The 22,388-nt window shown below is 44.3% G+C and overlaps 1 protein-coding gene across 1 annotated transcript in view; it reads left to right on the top strand.

Moving 5' to 3' along the window:
- CRKL (CRK like proto-oncogene, adaptor protein) overlaps positions 1 to 22,388 on the top strand; it is a 38,927-nt gene that overhangs the window by 5,711 nt on the left and 10,828 nt on the right. The window contains exon 2 of the mRNA XM_084800959.1: positions 15,412 to 15,877. Within this exon, the coding sequence (XP_084657085.1) occupies positions 15,412 to 15,877 (466 nt within the window). The remainder of the gene's footprint in view (positions 1 to 15,411; positions 15,878 to 22,388) is intronic.

The following is a 22,388-nucleotide window of genomic DNA, read 5'->3' as shown; positions in this document are numbered from 1 at the left end:
AAACTGACTCCCAAAGGTAGATTAGTTGTCTGCAGATGATGGTACAGCTTTGCTCCAAAATCGCGAAGGTCACCTCAGTGACTCACCTATAGGAGCCTGCCAAAGCCTCCAGACAGCACCCCTGTCTGCCACTGACACCTCAAATACCATCAGGTCTGCTGGGTCATATGGGCCAGTAGTACAGCAGCCTAAACAGCAGCTGGACCTATTGAAAAGGCTTCTGTTCCAGGCCCCACACAAAGCTGGTAGCTTTCTGAGTCACTTCATATATAGGCTGGAGTAACACATCCAAGTGAGGAATGTGCTGTACCCAGAATCCAAATGGGCTCTCTAAACATTGCAGTGCTCCCTGGTGGTGGGAGGGGCCAAGTGCAATAGCTTGTCCTTCCCCTTGGAAGGAATATCTCTGCATGCCCCACACCACTGGACTCCTAAGAATTTCACTGAGGTAGAAGGTCCTGAATTTGGGTGGATTTATTTCCTATCCTCTTGATGTGCATGTGCTAGCCATCTAACCCTCTTTCTCACTTAGTCCAGTGAGCATAGTGTATTCAAAATAGTGAACCAATGTGATTTTAGTGGAAGAGATAGATGGTCAAGATCCCTTCTGGTTTTTTGGTTTTTGTTTTTATTTTTTCTAGACAAGGTTTCTCTGGGTAACCTTGGCTGTCCTGGACTAACTTTGTAGACCAGGCTGGCCTCAAACTCACATCAATCTGTCTGTCTCTGCCTCCAGAGTGCTGGAATTACAGGTGTGCACCATCATGCCCAGTGTCCAAGATCTCTTCTAAGTATGATATAGGGCAGAGTTAATAAATCCTAATAGAGTAAACCTGTGAAGGTATACTGCTGGCCGTGCCAACTGAAAGCAAGTTGCTTCTGGTGGTCCTTATTATGGACAGGTACCAAGAAAAGGGCATTTGCTAGATCGGTTAGGGTTAGGACCATACCATGTACCAGGTATGTGTTAATCTGCTCAAGTCAGGACACCACACCTGGTACAGCAGCTGCAGTCGGAGTCACTACTCAATTGAGTTTTCAATAGTCAACTGTCATTCTCCACCATCCGTCTGTCTTCTGCACTGGGCAGATAGGAGAAAAGACGGTGTGGTGGGAACACCCCTTGATAGTGGTGCTGGTTTCTATACTTGCTCCAGGGATGGGATACTGGTTTTGATTCACTATTTTTTCTGGCAGAGACAACTCTAGAAGCTTCTATTTAGATTTTCCAACCATAGTAGCCCTCACTCCACAGGTCAGGGAGCCAGTGTGAGAATTCTGCCAACAACCTCTAAGTATATCTATCTGTCTCAAGGTGGGTGTGGTGCACACACCTTTAATCCCAGCAGCCGGACACAGAGGCAGGCAGATCTCTGAGTTCGAGGCCAGCCTGGTCTACAAAGTGAGTCTAGGACAGCCAAGGCTACACAGAGAGACCCTGTCTCGAAAAACCAAAAGCAGAAGCAGCAGTAGTAGTAGTGTTGGTGGTGGGGGGAGGAGGAGTAACAACAACAACAACAACAACAAACAGGATGAGGGACCCAGTGGGCCTGTGAGTCAGACTTTACCAAAACCCCATTAGTCACCTGGGCCCCATAAGCCCCTCCTTTAACTGAAGGGGTACAGTGTTTCTTAGAGTCTTCCATAGTAAGTGTCAAGTTAGAACAAGTATACAGCAGACCCTGGAGAGTCTGATTGTTTCTTTTCTCCCAGTGTAGGTCCTTCTGTGAAGGGACTGGGGAAAGGCTAACAGAAACACGTCAGTATTTTATCAAGGTCCTTCTCAGGAGAACCTGGCCTTCCCTCATTCAAGGGGCTCTGGGTCTGCAGACTGGTTCAGGTCTGGAAATTGGTTCATGGACTGAGATTTCCATTTGTCCCATTATCCAATCTAACAGTCCTTTCATTTGCTTGAGAGTTTTTCTGTTTATACAGATCAAACAATAATACAGTAGGCTTCTTATTTATTTTATGCCTGGAAACACCTTGATTGATTAGCCAGTACCAAAGGTCCACCAGAGTCATGCCACCATAAAAATGACTTTGCCTGTGCTGTTTATTATGGGTTAGGCCGTTAAGGACATTGCTTTGTCTATACTGCCCATTTATAATCATCTTGTCTTTAGTGACTCTCAGTGCTGCCACCTGGCCCCTGCTCCTTCAGTGCCCCATGAAGCCCCTTGTATCTAACTCATCCAACTGAGCGCCAGCTTCTCTTACAGTAAGGTCTAGCAAGGAAAAGGTGACAGCAGAGTTCTTCAGATGTGCTTTGTCTCTCTCACTTGTTGCGTCTTATAGGATTAGTGAAGGGCATGTCTTCTGGGCCGTCCCATTGTGGAAGAGTAAGTTTTACACACTGCCCACTCTAGCATTGCAATTTCCCTCAGCCTTCAAATCCTTTCACCAACACTAAGCCAAGGGATCTCAGGCATCTCCAGCCTTTTTCAGTAGGCCCTCTTGACAGTGCTTCAGCCAACCATTCAAACAAACTTTTGTCCCCTTTTTGAATTGTGCCAGCTTCCATATTAAGTCTAGATCTCCCTCAGTGGGCCGGCACCAGTAAGCTCACCCTGATCCAGTTGTCTAGTCCTTTCACCATTATCCCAACGCTTAAGATCCATTCCCACACATCCCCCAGGCTGCTGCTTGACTGAGTCAGCAAACATAGCAGCTCTTGGGTAGAGTAGGGCACCTCCTTGTGGACCACACGCTCTCTGCCCTCCAGGAGCCAGCTCAGCCTTGGGTCTGGTTAGAGGCCTGGAGGTGGCCTTGAGGGACATCAGTGTTGTCTTGCCTGGCATCTCCTTCAGAGAAAGTCACTGCTGGGGTAGCAGGCAATGCAGGATTAGTTTCCTCAGTTGAAGGGGTGGGGTGAGAGACCATCTTCTGCTGAAAGTGGAAGACTACTTCCTCAGGTGAGATAAACTCTTAAGAGTCTGGGGTTCAGAGTTCTTGGCCTCATTAGGGTTTTTTCATGCATCTTCATTCCAACATATAGGGTCCCATTCTTTACCAAACAATGTCCCTACTTTAACCGCCAGCTCTCAGGGCTGGGACTTTTAATATAGTTGTAATTATGTCAATATTATCATGAGGACTTTGGGTGATTTTCCACAGAGCAGCTTGCATCCTGTGGCTGCTGGAGGGAAAATTCTCTTCCCAGGGCACACTTAGGAAGGTTTTCTCAACCTTCCTAATGCTGGGAGTTACAAACAGTTGGTGACCCCTAACCATAAAATTATTTATTCATTTATTTTGGTTTTTTGAGACAGAGTTTCTCTGTGTAGCCTTGGCTGTCCTGGAACTCTGTAGAGCAGTCTGGCCTCGAACTCAGATCCGAGTGTTTCTGCCTCTCAGGTGCTGAGACTAAAGGTGTGCACTACTACCATCTGTCTCATAAAATTATTTTGAGGCTGCTTCATAACTAATTTTTATATCATTATGAATTGTCATGTAATTATCTTATACGCATGATATCTGATATGTGACCCAGATAAAAGGGTCATTTGACACACATACCCCAAAGGGTCATGAGCCACAGGTTGAGAAACACTGCTTTAGGCTGTTAAATGCACATCTAGAGGTGGTCAATTTTAACCTTGAGTTCATTATTGTCCTTTACTGTATTCTGAGATTCTAGAAGTTGGTTAATTAATTTTAACAGAGATCATTCTTTTTCTTTGTTAATTTATCCAGAGATGCTAGGAAAAACTAACTAGCAGCATCATATTCCTTATTTTTCTACAATTGTCAAAAGTTTTATATACAGAGTCACCAAGTCCACTGTGAATCAGGATAATCAGATAGATAAGTTTGTCTTCTTCAGTTTGTAATATAGTTCATACCATTGGCTTTCAGTTCTCTCTGAGCTCCTAGGAGAGGTTCAGCCTATTCCAGATACTATTCCACCTGGCTCAGAGGTTAAGAGCACTGGCTGCTCTTCTAGAGGTCCTGAGTTCCCAGCAACCACATGGTGGCTCACAACCATCTATAATGAGATCTGGTGCCCTCTTCTGGTGAGCTGGCATACATGTAGACAGAGCATTGTGTACATAATAATAAATAAATCTTTAAAAAAAAAATGAATCCACTAGTTGTTCAGTTGATGAGTCTGGATGTCTCAGCTGGTCTTGAGTGGATGCCAGAATCCCAGAGTATTAGGCTCTAATGCCAGTGAAGGAATGGATTTGCCAGCAAGAGTGGGAACAAGTAGGCAAAGAGCAAGCTTCCTTCCGTGTCTTTTATCTGAGCTGTCATACCAGGTATGGCCCAGTTAAAGGTGGATCTTCCACCTTAGAAAATTTGGAATAAAGATATATCTTTCTACCTCAAAAGATCCAGATAAGCCACATGTGATGATGCATGCCTGTTAGGCCCAGCACTCAAGCAGAGGCAGGTGGAGCCTGGTCTACAAAAGCAAGTCCAGGACCGTTAAGGCTATACAGGGAAACCCTGGGTTTTTTTGTTTGTTTTTTCTTTTTTTTTTTTTTTTTCCTTTTTCGAAACAGGGTTTCTCTGTGTAGCCTTGGCTGTCCTGGACTCACTTTGTAGACCAGGCTGGCCTCGAACTCACAGTGATCCACCTGCCTCCGCCTCCCGAGTGCTGGAATTAAAGGTATGCACGCCCCCACTGAGAAACCCTTTCTTGAAAAAGCAAAACAACAATAACAAAGATGCAGTCTAAGCCAGGTGGTATTGGTGGCTGTGGCATCACATGCCTTTAGTCCCAGCACTTGAGTGTAGATGGATCTCTGGATTCAAGGCCAGCCTGGTCTACAGAGTGAGTTCCAGGCCAGCCAGGGCTACACAGAGAAACCCTTTCTCGTTAGATAGATAGATAGATAGATAGATAGATAGATAGATAAATAGATGGATGGATGATCCAGATTAAAAGTGGGTCTTTCCACTTCAAATGATTTATAAATTATTTGAAAAAAAATTTCTCACAGGTGTATCCAGCTGCTTGGATTGTAAATTTCAGATGTAATCAAGTTGACAACCAGGAATAGCCTTATTACTTTACTTTTTAAAAAATTTTTTTAAAAAAACCTGGCGTGGTGTCATACGCCTTTAATCCCAGCAGTTGGGAAGCAGAGGCAGGTGGATCGCCAGCCTGGTCTACAAAGAGAGTCCAGGACAGCCAGGGTAACACAGAGAAACCCTGTCTCGAAAAACCAAAAAAAGAAAAAGAAAAACCCAAACAAATCTATTTTTCAACAGTTTTATACATGTAAACCAGTGCGCCTTAGTCATATCCACCCCAGCTTCCCTCCCCCATTGCCTGGGAGTGGTTACTCCCAGCTCTTTCTCCTTCCCTCCTCATGTCCTCTCTCTTGTTCCTGTCTTTTGAAACACGGAGTCCAGGTAGTGCAGCGTTGGAATCCTGACTGAGTCTGTTGGCTTCCTTATGCACAGGTAGCCACGGCTGCTGAGTGCATGAGTGCAGTGGCCACGTCATGCGCAGGGGCAGCATCCCGCAGTGCGTTCCTCATTCTCCGGCTCCTGTTTCTGTTCACTATAATAGAAATGTGTTGTATCTTCAGCAACAGGTGGTGTTAGCCATCTTGCTGTAGTAGGTCACGGTGAACAATGGCAATAGCCTGTGGGTCTTCAGTGCCTCATAGAGCTCCTAGTCCAGTAACACACGAGGTTCTTCACCCCTGCCGCTGAGGTTTTCATTTAATAACTCATGTCTTCTGGGAGTAGCATTGTCCACCCAATATGCCATTCAGGCTTGTTATAAAAACTTAATTATTTGTCCCATTTTGAGGCAGGATCTCACAGTGTAGCCCCGCCTGGGCTAAAACTCATTTGGAGCTGTCTGCGTCTTTCTCCAAAGTACAGAGATTAATGGCATGTGCCACCATGCCCACCTAAAACTCCCTTTTAAAAAATCACATATTGGGGCCTGGAGGGATGCCTCAGAGGGTAAGAGGTTCTTACTTTGTTCTTCCAGAGGTCCTGAGTTCAATTCCCAGCAACCACATGGTGGCTCATAACCATCTATAGTGTGACCTAATGCCTTCTTCTGGCCTGCAGGTATACATGCAGGTAGAGCACTGTATACATAATAAATAAAGTTTAAAAGGGGGGGCAGGGCTGGAGAGATGGCTCAGAGGTTAAGAGCACTGTCTGCTCTTTTAGAGGTCATGAGTTCAATTCCCAGAAACCACATGGTAGTTCACCACCATCTATAATGAGATCTGATACCCTCTTCTGGCCTGCAGGTGTACACCCAGGCAGAACTCTGTATACATAATAATAAACAAACAAATCTTTTTTAAAAAATAGGAAAAGAAAAATGATATTAAATTAAGAATTACTTTATTTTGTGTGGGGGGGTATTTTGTCTGCGTGTATGCTGGTACAACGTGTGCATGTAGTTAGTCCCTGTTGCAGCCAGAAAAGAGGGTTAGATCCCTAGAACTGGATTTGCAGACAGTTGTGAGCCACCACGTGGGTGCTTGAAATCTCTGAAGAGCAGCAGTCAGAGCTCTTAACTACAAAGCCATACTTTCAGCTCATAACCATCTGTATGTAACTCCAGCTCCAGGGGGTCTTATGCCCTCCTCTGGTCTCTACAGGCACTGCATGCGTGGGTACATAGACATATATGCAGGTAAAACACAAATGCACATAAAACTAAAATAAATGAATCTTTTTTTTTTTTTTCTTTTGAGACAGGGTCTCTCTGTGTAGCCTTGGCTGTCCTGGACTCGTTCTGTAGACCAGGCTGGCCTCGAACTCACAGGGATCCACTTGTGTCAGCCTCCCAAGTGCTGGGATTAAAGGCATGTGCCACCACGCCCGGCTATGAATATTTTATTATTTTTAGTTATGTCCATATTTATGTGGACATAAGCTGTGGGACTGCAAACTGATAAAAACACTTTCATCCCCAACTTGCTTTTGGCCATGATGTTTTATCACAGCAACAGAAAACCTAAGATATATGGAAGCTATAGTTATAGATGGCTTTTAGCTTCTGTGTAGGTGCTAGCAGTCAAACTTGGGACCTTTACAAGAGCAGCAAAGGTTATCTGTCCGTCCCTCAAGAATCTATTTGTGTATGTGTGTGCGTGTGTGCGTGTGTGCGTGTGTGCGTGTGTGTGTGTGTGTGTGTGTGATTGTATGTACAAAGCAGAGGACAGCTGTAGGGTATTGGTACTTTCACTATGGGGTCAGACTCCAGTGGTCCGGTTTGGGCAGCAAGAACTTTTACGCACTGAGCCGTCTCATCTGACTTCGGTTTTTGTTTGTTGAATTTACAGAGAGGAGTGTTTGTTGTTAGTCTGGTAGATAGACTTGAACCCTGGATAGGATAATCTGGCAGAGCAGGAGTATACGCTGCAGGAGGAGATCTGCAAGGAGGTGGAGTGCTGTTCTATTGGCTGGAATAAGAGACGAATGCAGAGAAGGAGGGGGACTTAATACACACCACTGAGTAGAGGCTGAGCATGCAGCTCTATACATGTGCTTAGATAAGAGACACCAGCAGCAAAAATTGTTAATTTTTTAAAAATGATAAATGGACATAGCTTCAGTAGTAGAGCACTTGCTGCCTAGTAAGAGTGAGTGAGGTCTTGGGTTCAGTCCTCAACTTGGAGTTGTTAGCCAGGGCAGGCATAACAGACACATACCTGTAATCCCAGCTCTTTGCAGGCTGAGCCAGGAGAATCCCCACTAGTTTGAGGTCAGTCTGGACTGCAGAGTAAAGATCTTGTCTTGAGAAAAGGGAGCAGGGATGGCTAATATTGTGATTAAGTCACCACAGTTAGAATTGTACCCCACAGCATGTATTTGAATACTCAGTCCCTAGTTGCTAGTCTACTTAGGGAGATTGCCCTGTAAATTGCTGTTGGTCCTGGTGTAGTATTACACAACAGAAGAGTGACTACTAAAGTACAGCCGTAATAAAGGAAGTAGGTCAAGTAGGTGTGGACTTTGATGGGTTGTAGCTCTCCTTCCTTTCTCTGCTTCCTGTGTGCAGTTGAGGTATAACTTCTCACTTTCCTGTTGAGGTCACCTGATACTCTTCCACTTCTGCCATTATGGACACTAACCCTCTGAAGCAGCTCAAATAAATAGTTTAGTTTGTGTGTATGGAACTTTTGCCTACATACATGTATGTACAGTATTTGTATTTCTGGTACTCAGGGAGGCCAGAAGAGGGAGTTGTATCCCTTGAAACTGGACGTATAGACAGTTGTGAGCTGCTGTCTCAGTGCCAGGAACTGAAGTCAGGTCCTCTGAAAGAGTTGCTGGTGCTCTTAACCTCTGAGCCATCTTTCCAGGGCCTGTAAATTTTTCTTGGTCGTGGTGTTTTATCACACAGCAGAAAGTAATTAATAAATTTACTAGTTTACCAGAGAGATAACTTGCCAGATTTCTTGGAATTTATTTTCTTTTTATCCTCATTTCTTTTTTTCTTCTTCTTATTTTTGAGACAGGGCCTTACTCTGTAGCCCAAGCTGCCTCAGACTACCAAGTGCTGTAATGACAGGGATGAATGACAATGCCTGGCTTAGAATTGACTCAGTTTCCTTCAGTTACGAGTTCTAATAAAAAGCGCAAAATAAAGGCTGGAGAGATGGCTCAGTAGGTAAGAGCACCTGCTCTGAAGATAGGAGGACTTCCGTTCAAGTCCGTAGCACTCATAAAAATCTGGGCATGGCCAGGTATGGTGATGCACACTGTTAATTGCATTAATTGGGAAGCAGAGGCAGGCAGAGCTCTTATGAGTCCCAGCATGGTCCACATAGCAAGTTCCAGGGCAGCTAAGACTTAGTAACCAGATAGGAAGACCTTGTCTCCGAGGGATTTATTTGTTTATTTATTTATTTATGACATGGCAGCATATGCTTTTAACCCCAACATTTGGTGGGTGGTGGGTCCTTGAGAGTGTGCTGATAGCATAGCCAACAAATGGTGAATTTCTGGCTCATTGAGAGACCATCTCAAGATCTCAAGAGGGAGATGCTTAGCTAATGTCTTGCTTGCTTTGGCCTGTACATGGGTGCACATATCTACACAATATGATGTACACACAAATTTTTAAAAAAAGTCGTTTAAAAATAGTGTGTGCCACTGTGCCTGGCGCTAAAAAAATAAAGTCACTTGTAGCGTGCAGACCCTAAAGTCTATACAACTGGTACTTGACAGAAGTTTGCTTTCTTCTGGAAGGCCTTCAGCAGAGCACCTGTTTCCCTGGGAGCCAATGGGGTGTGTGCCTTTGGGCTTAGGAAGCGTCCGAGTAAGCCTGTCTTAGCAGAATCAGAAGGGCTCCCATTCAGTGGCTTTTTTTTTTTAAATCACATCTGCATACTTTCCTTTTTCAGTTTCTGTGACTAGATACTTGATAAGAAGCAACTTAAGGGAGGAGAAGTTTATTTCGGTTTACAGTTTAAGAAGAGAGGAGATCCAGTCCTCGTGACTGGGAAAGCATGGTGCCAGGGTCTTGAGGCAGATAGATGCTCAGTGGCCTCACCAGTCAGGGAGCAGAGAGTCCACAGGAAGTGAGGTCAGGTTACTGAACCTGAAGATCTGCCTCTAGCGACTCTTCCTTCTGTGGTGCTTCTCCTTGAAGGTTCCAAAGCAGTGTGCCCAAGCGTTGAAACACATGAGCCTATGAGGAACCTTTCTTCATATTTTGGTCTCATCAATGCTTGATATATACTATGGTTAGTTAGTTGTTGTCTGGTGCATGGATTTTATTACTTTGAGTCCACAATGAAGTGGTTAGGGTGCCCTCGGGTTGTGTTGTTTAACTGTTGGGGTTCGGATGCTCATTTGCTTGTGCTTGTTTTTGAGACAGCCTCTCTCTATGTAACCTTGGCTGACCTCCTGGAATTCGCTGTGTATGTAGATCAGAATGACCTTGAGCACACAGAGATCTGCCTGCCTTTACTTCCCTTGCCTGGCTGTTTTAATTGTTTAGGACTATACAAATGCTATAACCAACAGAGCGGAAATAGAGCTTACCATGCTGCACAGTAGAATATGTATGGTATACACCAAATTTGGGAGAGAGCCCCTATGGTTCTTGGAATACAAACAGGGATATCCTTTAAGGTTTATGTGCACAGCACACAAGAAACTTTGCTAACCAGGAGTAGTTGTGAATGTCTCAAATGGACTGACTTAATACCTAACATACACAGTTTGTCCTTGAGGCTAATTAGTTCAGAGGCAATGAGTGAGGACTTAACCAGATTCTTACCCTATATTTTTTGCTTTTCTCGTCTATAAAAGGAGATGTAAGAATCTATGCCTTGCTGGGTGGTGATGGCGCACACATTTAATCCCAGCACTCAGGAGGCAGAGGCAGGTGGATCCCTGTGAGTTCGAGGCCAGCCTGGTCTACAAAGTGAGTCTAGGACAGCCAAGGCTACACAGAGAGACCCTGTTTGGAAAAACCGAAAGAAAAAAAAAAAAGACTCTCTGCCTCAGGATTGTTGTAGTGATTAGATAGTGTCACCAAGACTTCAAACCACAAGCTTGGTGGTATATTCCTGTAGTTTCAACACTTGGGAAATGGAAGCAGGAGAACTGTAAATTAAAGGCAAATGTGGGCTATACATAGCTAGACCACTTGTAAAAAGAAAACTCGTGGGGCTGGAGAGATGGCTCAGCTTTATAGAGTGCTTGCTGCTCTTGCAGCACCCACAGGTGTCACCATAACTCAAGTTCTGGGGGCTCTGCCTCATGCTGGCCTCTGGAGGCACCAGGCATTCAAGTGCACATACATACCTGCAGGGAAAATACTCACACATATAAAATAAATAAATGTTAAAAAACAAAACAAAAACAAAACAAAACCCTTGTGGCTTCAGAGACGATTCCTCAGCTAAAAGCACCTACTGCTCTTTCAAGCCCCAAGTTTGGTTCCCAGCACACGTTAGTTCGAAGCTAGCTTAAGCCCCAGAGCATCTGATGTTCTCTTCTAGCCCCTCCAGATGCCTGCATTCATGTGCCGGTACCTAAGCACATGTATAATTAAACACAGCAAGCAGTTAAAATAAACACAAAGCTTGTTAAAGTGCTTTCCATAAGTAAATACTAACTCTGTTACTCCCACAGCCTGTCTTTAGGTGGACTGGTGTTAAGCCACTTGCTCTTGAGTAATAAACAGGGCTTTTTAGTTTATTTGTTTGGTTGGTTTTGGTTTTTTGAACTGGGTTTCTCTGTGTGGCCTTTCCTTTCCTGGACTTGCTTTGTAGACCAGGCTGGGCTGGGACTCACAGTGATCCACCTGCCTCTGCCTCCTGAGTACTGGCATTAAAGGCGTGCACCACCACACTCGGTATAGGTCTTTAAATTTAAATAGTTACTTGTATTAGATATGTTTGCCAACTGTGAAAGATGTCTTTTGAAAAACAATATAATACCAAAGGCCATTAAAATATTCAGTTTTTTAATTTAGGGCATTTACAGAAAATCTAATGTTGAGAAAGATGTGACTAAGGGGAGGGTATGTGTATAAGATGCTCGAGATCACAGGTTCAGTTCTCAGCACCAAGAAAAAGAGAAAAGAAACCAAAAATATTCTCAGAAGGGTTCATGACATTGAGGAAGCTGGGAGCTGGAAAGCTGGGAGCTCAGCAGTTTAGAGTAATTGTTGCTCTTGCAGAGAATCTGGGGAAATCCAGGGTTGCTCCATTAAGTAGCCTTACAGAATGAAATACCATCCTGCCATAAAGGTGACAGGAAGCAGGCAACAACATCTGTGCTAACATTAAGTAAAGGGGTTGCCATGGGAAGGGTATGTATAGGACTTTAAGACAGCCATAAACAGCGGGTGTGGTGGCACACGTTTAACCCCAGCACTTGGGGAGGCAAAGGCAGGTGGATCTGTGTAAGTTAGAGGCCAGCCTGGTTTATATAGCCAGTTCAGCACAAAAATGCATCAGAGGCCAGCGAGATGGCTCAGCAGGTAAAGATGCTCACCATCCAGCCTGGCAGCCTGAGCTTACTCTTTAGAGTCTACATGGTGGAAGGAGAGAACTGCAAGTTATGTGCAGTGAAAAAATGCACCAAATAAGCAAAACATAAAACACTTCAAGTAGTTATAGAGAATATGACTTAGGTCACTAATCAGAAGAAAGAAACGTCCATTAGCTAAGTGAACAAATTAGAATAATACATGAATGGTTAACCCTTCACATCCCATGTCCCTAAGGACAGTGCTAGTATGGGAGTGTGATGCTCTCCGTGCTCTACCTGAGGAGGCGCAGACTCTGATTAAAATTGAGACTCTCTTCGGCACACGCCTTTAATCCCAGCACACAGGAGGCAGAGGCAGGAGGATCACTGTGAGTTCCAGGCCAACTTGATCTGCAAAGTGAGACCAGGACAGCCAAGGCTAAAACAGAGAAACCCCGTCTCAAAGAAAAAACAAAACAAAACTGAGACTCTCAGAGGCAAGTGGTAGATTGCTGTGAGTTCGAGGCCAGCCTGGTCTACAAAGTGAGTCCAGGACTACAAGAGAAACCCTGACTCAGGGGGAAAAACAACAAAAAACAAAAACTGAGACTCTTCAATTTGGTATAGGTTCTGTGCTTCAGAAAACATTGAGAAAGGTAGTGGTAAGTAATTCCCCAAAATCTGGCACATTTGTGTGTTTTCAGAATATTTCTTGGATGAAGAGAGACTTGTATACTAGTTTTCCATAGGCTGTTACTGAAGAGCAGGTCTCATGTAAAACCCTTTTTGTTTTCTTTTAACTGCTGCTGGGGACCGAAGGCAGAGCTTTGTGCATGCTAGGCAAGTGCTGCCATATAATTAAGCTGCACTCCCAGCTGGGATTTAATTTTGTAGCTGGCTCTGGAAGTGAATTCTTCATGGCAAATACATGCTGAGTATGTAAACACAGTGAAAGTAGTGGAGCCTATGACTTGATGGTTATGAATTTTGCAGTACAGCTTTCTTTTTTTCCTTTTCTTTTTTTGTTTTGTTTTGTTTTGTTTTTTCGAGACAGGGTTTCTCTGGGTAGCCCTTGGCTGTCCTGGACTTGTTTTGAAGACCAGGCTGGCCTCAAACTCACAGTGATCCTCCTGCCTCTGCTCCCGAATGCTGGGATTAAAGGTGTGTGCCACCACCGCCCGGCTCAGCTTTTCATTTTAATGGTTAGGTGATGATTTGTATTGAAAACAGCATGTGGGGATTCTTTAAACATTTGGCAAGCATATAAGTCCTTTGCTTGGGTATGTGTGTATGTGTTCATATGTGTGCATGTGGATGGTGCAAGTGCATGTGTGTGCTTGCATGTGGAGGCCAGAGGTTGACATTGACATTGTCTTCCTCAAAAATTGGTCTTCAGGAGCTGGAGAGGTGGCTGTTGTAGGTACTTTTCTATATGCAGTGATGAGACACCTGGATGAGGGTGACTTAGAAAAGAAATGTTTATTGGGGCTCAGTTTAGGGGATTAGAGTCCATTATCATGTGGTGGGAGCATGGCCACAGCTTGTCCTGATCCATAGGCACAAGGCAGAGGAGGGGGGCGGAGACAGACAGACAGATGCTGACTGACTGACTGGAATGGCATGGGCCTTTTGAAATGTGAACGCTTTCCTCCAGTGATGAATCTTTTTCCCTAAGGGCACAAATCCTTCCCACAGGGTTCCACTAACGGGGACAGACAGACAGACAGACAGACAGACAGACAGACACACACACACACACACACACACACACACACACACATACACACACACACACAAATACTCAAATCTGTGTACTCATGGGAGCCATTCTCCTTCAAATCACTACAATGGCTCAGTGGTTAAGAGCATCAAGAGGATTCATTTGATTGCTAGCATGAATATAGTGTCTCACAGCAGTGTGTATGTAACTCCAGTCCTGACAGTTTAGACATCTTCTGGCCTCTGCTAGCACAGCACACACATGGTGCGCAGACATATATACAGAGCACACATACAAATAAGATAATATTTTTTTAAAAACCACTCTACCTTTTGTTTTAACTCATTTATTTTGCAGGGGCTAGAGCAGCACATTACCTCAGCATGCATGTGGCAGTCAAGAGGGTAGCTTGCGAGAGTGGGCTCTTACTTTCCACCTTGATTCGGCCAGGATCGCTCTTGTTTCTGCTGTTTCAAAGAGTACTTTCCCCATTCAGCAACTCCACCTTCCTTTTTCAGACAGGGTCTTAGCCTGCAACTCACTGATTGTCCTATATTGGCTGGCCAGCGAATCCCTGGGCTCTTCCTGCCTTTGCCTCCGCTGTGCTGACCTCAGATTCCTCAGGCCGTCCCTGACTCAGCGTTAGAGGTTCCAACTCAGGTGTTGTGTTGTCACAGTCACTTTAATGGTCATCTTCCTGTCCCATATTTCTGTCTTTCTGTGTAGCCTTGGCTGTCCTGGACTTGATTTGTAGACCAGGCTGGCGTCAAACAGAGATCTGCCTGCCATCGCTCCCAGCTCATTTTTCTTTCTTTTTATTGTTCTTCTTTGTTTTGTTCTTACAGTGAAACTTCCTTAGAACAGTAAAAACAACAGAGAACTGTTTGGAGACTAGCTCAATTTGAATTTTCAAAACTTGCATTAAATGGCATTTATCTGCTTTTGGTCTGGGTTTCATTTGTTAGAGACATCGTCTTTCTTTGTAGTGGGAAATCAAATACATATTAGACAAGCTCCCTCCTCCCTCTTTTTCTTCCTGTGACAGGGTCTCACATGCAGCTGTGGCTGGCTAGCCTGGAACTTCCTATGTAAGTCACAGTGGCCTTGACTTTAGAGATCTGCCTGTCTCTGCCTTCCTAGGCCTGGGACTAAAGGTGTGTGTCACCTAGCACACGCCTTTAATCCCAGTACTTGGGGGATTGGGTAGAGGCAGGCAGATCTGATGTGTGTCACCATATTTAGCTCCCTCCCCCCAAACTCATTACACACTTGGCTTCTTTTTCTGGTTTTTACTAGTTTTTTGTTTAATCAACTGGGAGGCAGGTACAGATGTGTGGGTGTGGTCAAGAGGATAACTTTATGGAGTTGGTCCTCTCCGCTATTTCCACATTGATTTAGAAGATGGAATTTAGGTCATAAGGCTTACATGGTAAACATTGTACCACTGAGCCAGTGAACTAGCCCTGATTTTCTTTTGTTTCTTTTCTTTTGTTTTGCTTTTTTCTATTTGTTTTTTGTTTGTTTTTCGAGACAGGGTTTCTCTTGTAGTCCTGGACTCACTTTGTAGACAGGCTGGCCTTCAACTCACAGAGATCTACTTGCCTCCGCCTCTGCTGTTGAGCGCCACCACTGACTGGTGGTAAATCATTCTCTTATTGAGAATACAATGAAGAAACAGTTCATTATTAGGGAGGGTGGTTTGTATATTTTTGACAAATACCAGTATAGAGTAAGATTTTTCTTGAGAATAATTCTGTTTCTCTCTTAAGGTACCCAAGCCCACCAATGGGTTCCGTCTCAGCACCCAACTTGTCTACAGCGGAAGAAAACCTGGAGTATGTACGGACTCTGTATGATTTCCCCGGGAATGACGCTGAAGACCTGCCCTTTAAGAAGGGTGAGATTCTAGTGATAATAGAGAAGCCGGAAGAACAGTGGTGGAGTGCCCGGAACAAGGATGGCCGGGCTGGCATGATTCCTGTCCCTTACGTTGAAAAGCTTGTGAGGTCCTCGCCACATGGAAAGCATGGAAATAGGAATTCTAACAGTTACGGCATCCCAGAACCTGCTCACGCATATGCTCAACCTCAGACCACAACTCCTCTACCTACAGTTGCCAGTACTCCTGGGGCAGCGATCAACCCTTTGCCATCCACACAGAATGGACCTGTTTTTGCAAAAGCAATCCAGAAGAGAGTACCTTGTGCTTATGACAAGACTGCCTTGGCATTGGAGGTAAAATCTGTCAAGACTAGCTTCTGCACATGGGTTTTCATTTAACTTAGCCGCCATTTAAGGGTACTTAGGTTCTTGGGAATTAGACTAGAGGTTTCAGAGGATGCACTATTAATGTCTTGTCCTTTCCTAGTCATCCTTTCAGCCCAGGTCCTCAGCTTATTTGCTCTTTCCTGCTTCCAAAGCCTCATAGGTAGTTGGTTTTCTTTCCAGCAACGAAAATTAGAAAGACCTGTTACCAGCCATGCCACACCTTTATTCCCAGCACTGTACAAAGTGAGTCCAGGACAACCAAGGCTACAGAGAAAAATCCTGGGGTGGGGTGGGGAGGCTCTTACCTATGAGCAAAATTAGCATTCAGAGATACAGCACTACTTGTGTAGGTCTAAATCTAACATTGTAATTAAGGAGCAATATAAATAAAAGGTCTAGGCAGAGAAATGAGTTTACAATATATCAGTCCTTGCCTGTTACAGACTCTGTAAATCACAACAGTGTGAAATAGAACTTGAACATTTTCATTACCAAGTTACTGCCTTTTGTTTTCTTGTCTTCTTTTTATTTGTTTATTCACTTTACATCCTGGTCATAGCCCCATCCCTCCTCTCCTCCCAGTCCAACCCTCCTTCACCCCCCCACCAAATTCCTCAGAAAAGGGGCGCTCCCCTTCCATTCAACCTCAGCTCATCAAGTCACTATCTTTTGGGTTTTGGGGGTTTTTTGGTTTTTTGAGACAGGGTTTCTCTGTGTAGTCCTGGCTGTCCTGGAACTTGCTCTGTAAACCAGGCTGGCCTCCAACTCAGAGATCATCCAGCCTCTGCCTTCTGAGTACTCTCCTCAAAGGTGTGGGCCACCACTGCCTGGCAGTTGTTGTTTTTTAGCTAAAGACTTTTTATCAGCATTTGCATTGTTTCTGTGGCTTGCTGAAATAAGGCAAAAAGTCCTGAAGGTTAGTGTTGATGAGGCTAGCTGTCCTGGATTTAATTTGTAGACCAGGCTGACGTTGAACTTACAGAGAGCCAACTGCCTCTGCCTCCCAAGTATTGGAATTAAAGTCATATGTCACCTTGCCAGCTTTTTTATGTGGGTTGTGGAAATCAAACTCAGATGCTCATGCTTGCAGAGCAACTTGACAGGCTGAGCTATTTTCGTAGCCCTGGCTAATCTAGAATTATGTAGCCCAGGCTATTCTCAAATAGTGGACAGTCATCCTGCCTCTGAAAACAAATCACATAGTGGACCTCGCAGAGAAAACAGGCAGATCTGAAAAAATAAAGGAGGTTTTAGAATATATTTTGGTTTTGTTTTTCTTTAATAAGATGTAAAATGAGATGATTTCTGGGTATTATTTGAAAATGTGGAATCGTGTCACAGACCTCCATTCTTTCAGCCCTGTCTTCTGTAAAATGCAAATAGTTTTGCTATACCATCCTCAATACATTGTTATGAAACTAAATAACATGCTATTTGTGAAGATACTTTGTAAACCACAAAGTGTATATAGGAATCACTGATTACAGTTGGATATGCTTGCTTAGTGTTGTCACGTTGAATGTGTTAGAGAAACTAAGATTAAGTTAGTTGAATATTTCGTGTATTCACCCGGAAGTAGGAATAGGAGAAAGTTGAGGGAAAACCCAGGTGTCCACAGGAGAAAAACGAAGTAATGGAATGAAACTTACTGCTTTGAAAGCAGAATGTAACCCTCAACGCCTGTAGTTGAAGCTGGCCTTAGTTCCTTTGTTTGTTTGTTTGGGTTTGTTTGTTTGTTTTTTAAGACAGGGTTTCTGTGTCTCAAGACTAGCCCTGGCTGTCCTGGAACTAGCTGTATAGACCGGGCTGGCTTCAAACTCACAGATTTCTGCCTGCCTCTGCTTCCTGAGTTCTGGGATTAAAGGCTGTCCCACACCGCCTTATATGTGTGCATGTAGATAGCACACATACAGCCTGCACGGATAGAAATTACCTACAAGGTTGGAGAGAAGGCTCAGCAGTAAAAGCATATGGTTTTATAGAACACTGGGATTAAGTTCTCAGCATCTACCTTTGGCAGCTCACAACAGTTTGTAATTCCAGCTACAGGGGGATTCAGTGCCTCTGACTCCTGTGGGCACCTGCATACACATACCCCATAAGTAAAACAAATGTGTTTTCTTTGCTTTGCTTTGCTTTGTTTTTTTGTTTTTATTTTGTTTGTTTTGGTGTGTGTGTGTGTGTGTGTGTGTGTGTGTGTGTGTGTGTGTGTGTGTGTGTGTTTTCTCAAGACAAGGTTTCTCTGTGTAACAGAGTCCTGCCTGTCCTGGACTTTCATTATAGACCAGGCTGGCCTTGAGCTCACAGATCTGCCTACCTCTGCCTCCCAAGTGATGGGATTAAAGGCGTATGCTACCACTGCTCGGCTGTTTTGTTTGTTTGTTAATTAGCTATAATTCACTTATACATAACTTTCTACTAATTATTCTTTTATCTTTGGACCAGTAATAGTATCTATAAGTGAGTTACACTTAAAATTTGTTTCAGAGTCAGTTACATATATATATGTATTCATATATATAACAGAGGGATCCAGCTGTGTTTAGAGCAGGCAAGTGGCGCATGCAGTGCCCTTGGAGGCTAGATTTGGTTCCCTGGAACTAGAGTTAACAGATAGTTGTAAACCACCATGTAGATGCCAGGAATTGAACCTGGGTCCTCTGCAGAAGCAGCCAGTGCTCTTACCTGCTAAGCCATCCCTGCATCCTCCATATATCCCTCTTGACTAGCCCACGCCTCACCACTTCTGGATAACATGGCTGTGTTGGCTGTTAGTACCTTCCAGCTTGGTTCTGAGTATGGTTGCACATACTGGCAATCTCAGCACTGGAGAGGTAGAGGTAGGGTTAGGAGTTGGAGGACCCTGTCTCAGAGTAACAACACAGAGTGAAATGCCCTCATGTTTGCATTGTGGTTTCAGCCTTTGGAGATAGCTGTCATCTTAGAATAGGACTCAGAGTACAGTAGGCCACTGGCTGTTGATACTGGGACGAGAGCTTTCAGGCACTTGCTTGTTGAACTCTGATTCTGTTTTAGTTTTTTTTTTCCACTATGCATCTCAGGCTGGCCTCAAACACCTACCTGTTCTCCTGCCTCAGCATCCGGGAGTGCTAAGAATTTGAGAGTACACTAAGTATATCTGCCTTGATCGTTGATTCTAAGATACTGTTTAAGAGTGCAGTGTCTGCTGCACATTCCTTGGGATGTGCACAGTAGGGTCAGAGGTGTTAATGGGGGGGGGTGGCGTAGAGGCCTTTCTGAGTAAGGGAGCCACAGCATTGGTGTATATTTTAAGATAACACACATACTTGGCCATTACACATCTCTGGGCTCTCAAACCCCCTTTCTCATGGTGCTGTCACCGTCATTACAGGCTTTATTTGATGCTTCACTGCAAGAATGTGCTGGTGGAGCCCTGGGAGACCTTTGCTGCTCTACTGAGGATGTTGCCTATAACATAAGAGATAAATGTTTCTCTGTTTGTACTGTTTTCTAAAACTATTGGGATAGTAATGTCTGTCTGATCTTGTTAAAAACAGTTCTCTTGGGGCTGTTGCAATTAGGTTATAAGGGAAAGTATTAAAATTAAGTTGAAGAACACTTTGAAAAGTAGGGCAGAATGTGCCAGGAATTGGAACTTCCTTATTCCCTTGGGTAATAGTGTCAAGGAGAAGAATGGTGGCTGCGCTGAGCAGTTTTCTCTGGATTTCAAAACGTTTTGTGTTTGGTTTTTCCTCATAAAAATAATATTTGAGCCTGGGAATGTAGCTCAGCCTTCAGTTTGACCTCCAGTACTACAAAGTATAAATAAATAAGTTGATTTATGAAAGATTCCCTGCATATAGAGACAATGTTTAAAAGTGTCAGCAAGGGCTAGCGTGGTGGCACACACCTTTAATCCCAGCACTTGGGAGGCAGAGGCAGGCAGATCTCTGTGAGTTCGAGGCCAGCCTGGTCTACAAAGTGAGTTTAGGACAGCCAAGGCTACACAGAGAAACTCTGTTGCCTTGAAAAACCAAAATAGAGAAATAAACAAAAATGAAAGTGTCAGCTATTTTCCTCTTGCTTCTTCTCAAGAAGTGTGGCTTGTTTGTTTTTCGAGACAGGGTTTCTTTGTGTAGCCTTGGCTGTCCTAGGCTCACTTTATATTTTGTGTAGCTTTGGCTGTCCTAGGCTCACTTTGTAGACCAGGCTGGCCTCGAACTAACAACAATCTGCCTGCCTCTGCCTCCCGAGTGTTGGGATTAAAGGTATGCACCACCACACCCGGCTAAGAAGTGTGTTGATTTGTGATATGTAAGAGAAGTAGAGGTGTGTGTCCTCACACTCCTTGAGGTTAAGGACAGCCTGGACAACTCAGTGAGATCTTGTCCCAGAAAGTTAAGAAGAAGAAAAGGGAGGGTTGGTATGTCATTGAGTGGTAGTTTCAGCCTTCAGTGTGAAAGGAAGGAAGGGAGGGAGGGGAAAGGAACGGAACATCAGAGCTCTCCACTGGCTTCAGTGGACCCACAAAGGGATGCTGTGATATGCCCAGACTGAGGGATGCCATCTAGCCGGCCATTTCCAAAAGACCTTGTATGTGGGTTTGTCTACATGAGTGCAGTACCCCCAGAGGCCAGAAGAGGGTGTCAGATCCCCTGGCCCTGGAGTAACATGCAGTTGCAAGCTGCCTGACATGATGTGAGCATTTCAGCTGAGCCCCCTGAAAGATCTTTAACCAGAAGATAATAGCTGGAACAAGATTGCTGCTGTTTGAGAGTATTTGTAGCCAGAGCTGCTTAGCTGAGAAGGAAGATAGGGAAGCAGTATGGGCCTATTTGGTTTTCTTAGACAGGCCTTCTCTTTGTAACTGACTGTCCTGGAACTAGATCTGTAGACCAGGCTAGACTCAGATCCACCTGTCTCTGCCTCCCGATGCTGGGATCAAAGGTGTGCGCCACTACTGCCCTGGTGTAGTTTTGGGCAAATTACTTAAGTTCTCTAAACAGCCTGGCTTGAAGAGTTGATGCTTGTTCATTAGTTATCCATTCATATAACTGTGGCGATGTGTGTGCCAAGTCACTTACAGTGTGACAGCAGCAGAATAGAGAAGAAGGTGTGTGCTGACGCTGCTCTGGAAAGGCTTCCTGGAGAAGGTAACCCTTGGATTGAGTTTTGAAGGGTGAATAGAGCTAGCTGGTAAACCACGGAAGGCGGAGGAAAGCGCATGCGTGAAGAGCCTTGAAACACTACTAAGCAGCCCCAGTAGGTGAACACAGAGAACAAGTTGGGTAAAGGGCCAAAGTGGCAAAAGAAAGGGAGCAGGGGGCGGGTTTTCACATATGACAAAAGAGCTAGCGAGACTCACATTTCCCTTGCCAGTGGTTTATTTGAAGTGTGAGACTACCAGTTTCTCAAGCCTAGTTTTAGGGATTGTGCCTCCTTATTAATTTGTTATTGTTGTTGTTTTGGTTTTTTTTTGGGGGGGGTGTTTTTTTTTTTTAATAAGACAGGGCTTTTCTGTGTAGCCTTGGCTGTCCTGGTCTCACTCTGTAGACCAAGCTGGCCTCAAATTCACAGTGATTCGCTGCCTCTGCCTCCCCGAGTTCTGGGAGTAAAGATGTGCACCACCATGCCCGAGTTCTCCTTAATTTTAAGTTTCACAGAAAATCCTTTTATTTCCTTTTATAGTTACTCTCGTGCACTGTAGGATTTTTACTAAAAAGAAAGGGATGGGCCAGGTGTAGTGGTGCACACCTGCAGTCCCAGCCTTTGGAAGTGGGACAGGAGTACCAGGATTTCAAGATTGTTCTGGGTTACATGGAACATTTTACTTGTCTCCAGGACACACTTCCAGATGTTTGCTGATTTGAGTTTGTATCTTAGATATCTAAATGGAGCTTCAGTCACAGATTCCTATATGGTAGAGGTTAAGAAACAGGGTCGCGGGGCTGGAGAGATGGCTCAGTGGTTAAGAGCGCCGCCTGTTCTTCCAAAGGTCCTGAGTTCAATTCCCAGCAACCACATGGTGGTTCACAACCATCCATAATGTGATCTAATGCCCTCTTCTGGTGTGCAGGTGTACATGCAGACAGAACTCTGTATGCATAGTAATAAATAAATAAATAAATCTTTTTTAAAAAAGAAAGAAAGAAACAGGGTTGAGGCCGGCCTGGTCTACACAGAGAAACCCTATCTCAATAAAACCTAAAAAAAGAAGAAGAAAAGAAGCAGGGTTTAAGGAGATAGTGAAATGTGTGCTTTGCGGTGGTGAAGGCCTGAGTCTGTGCCTATTATAGTCCTGGTGATGGTGAGATGAGAGGCAAGGACAAATGGATCCCTGCAAGCTCACTGGCTCTAGCCACGCCTAGTTGGTGAAGTTCCAAGCCCATGAGGGACCCTAGTGAAATCACAGATGAAAAATGCCTTAAAAATGGCACTCAAGATTGATTATCTTCTGACACACACACACACACACACACACACACACACACACACA

Source organism: Acomys minous (assembly GCF_964271855.1).
Source record: "Acomys minous genome assembly, chromosome: 11".
In the NCBI taxonomy this organism is placed as follows: domain Eukaryota; kingdom Metazoa; phylum Chordata; class Mammalia; order Rodentia; family Muridae; genus Acomys; species Acomys minous.
This window is presented reverse-complemented; position numbering and strand designations above follow the sequence as displayed.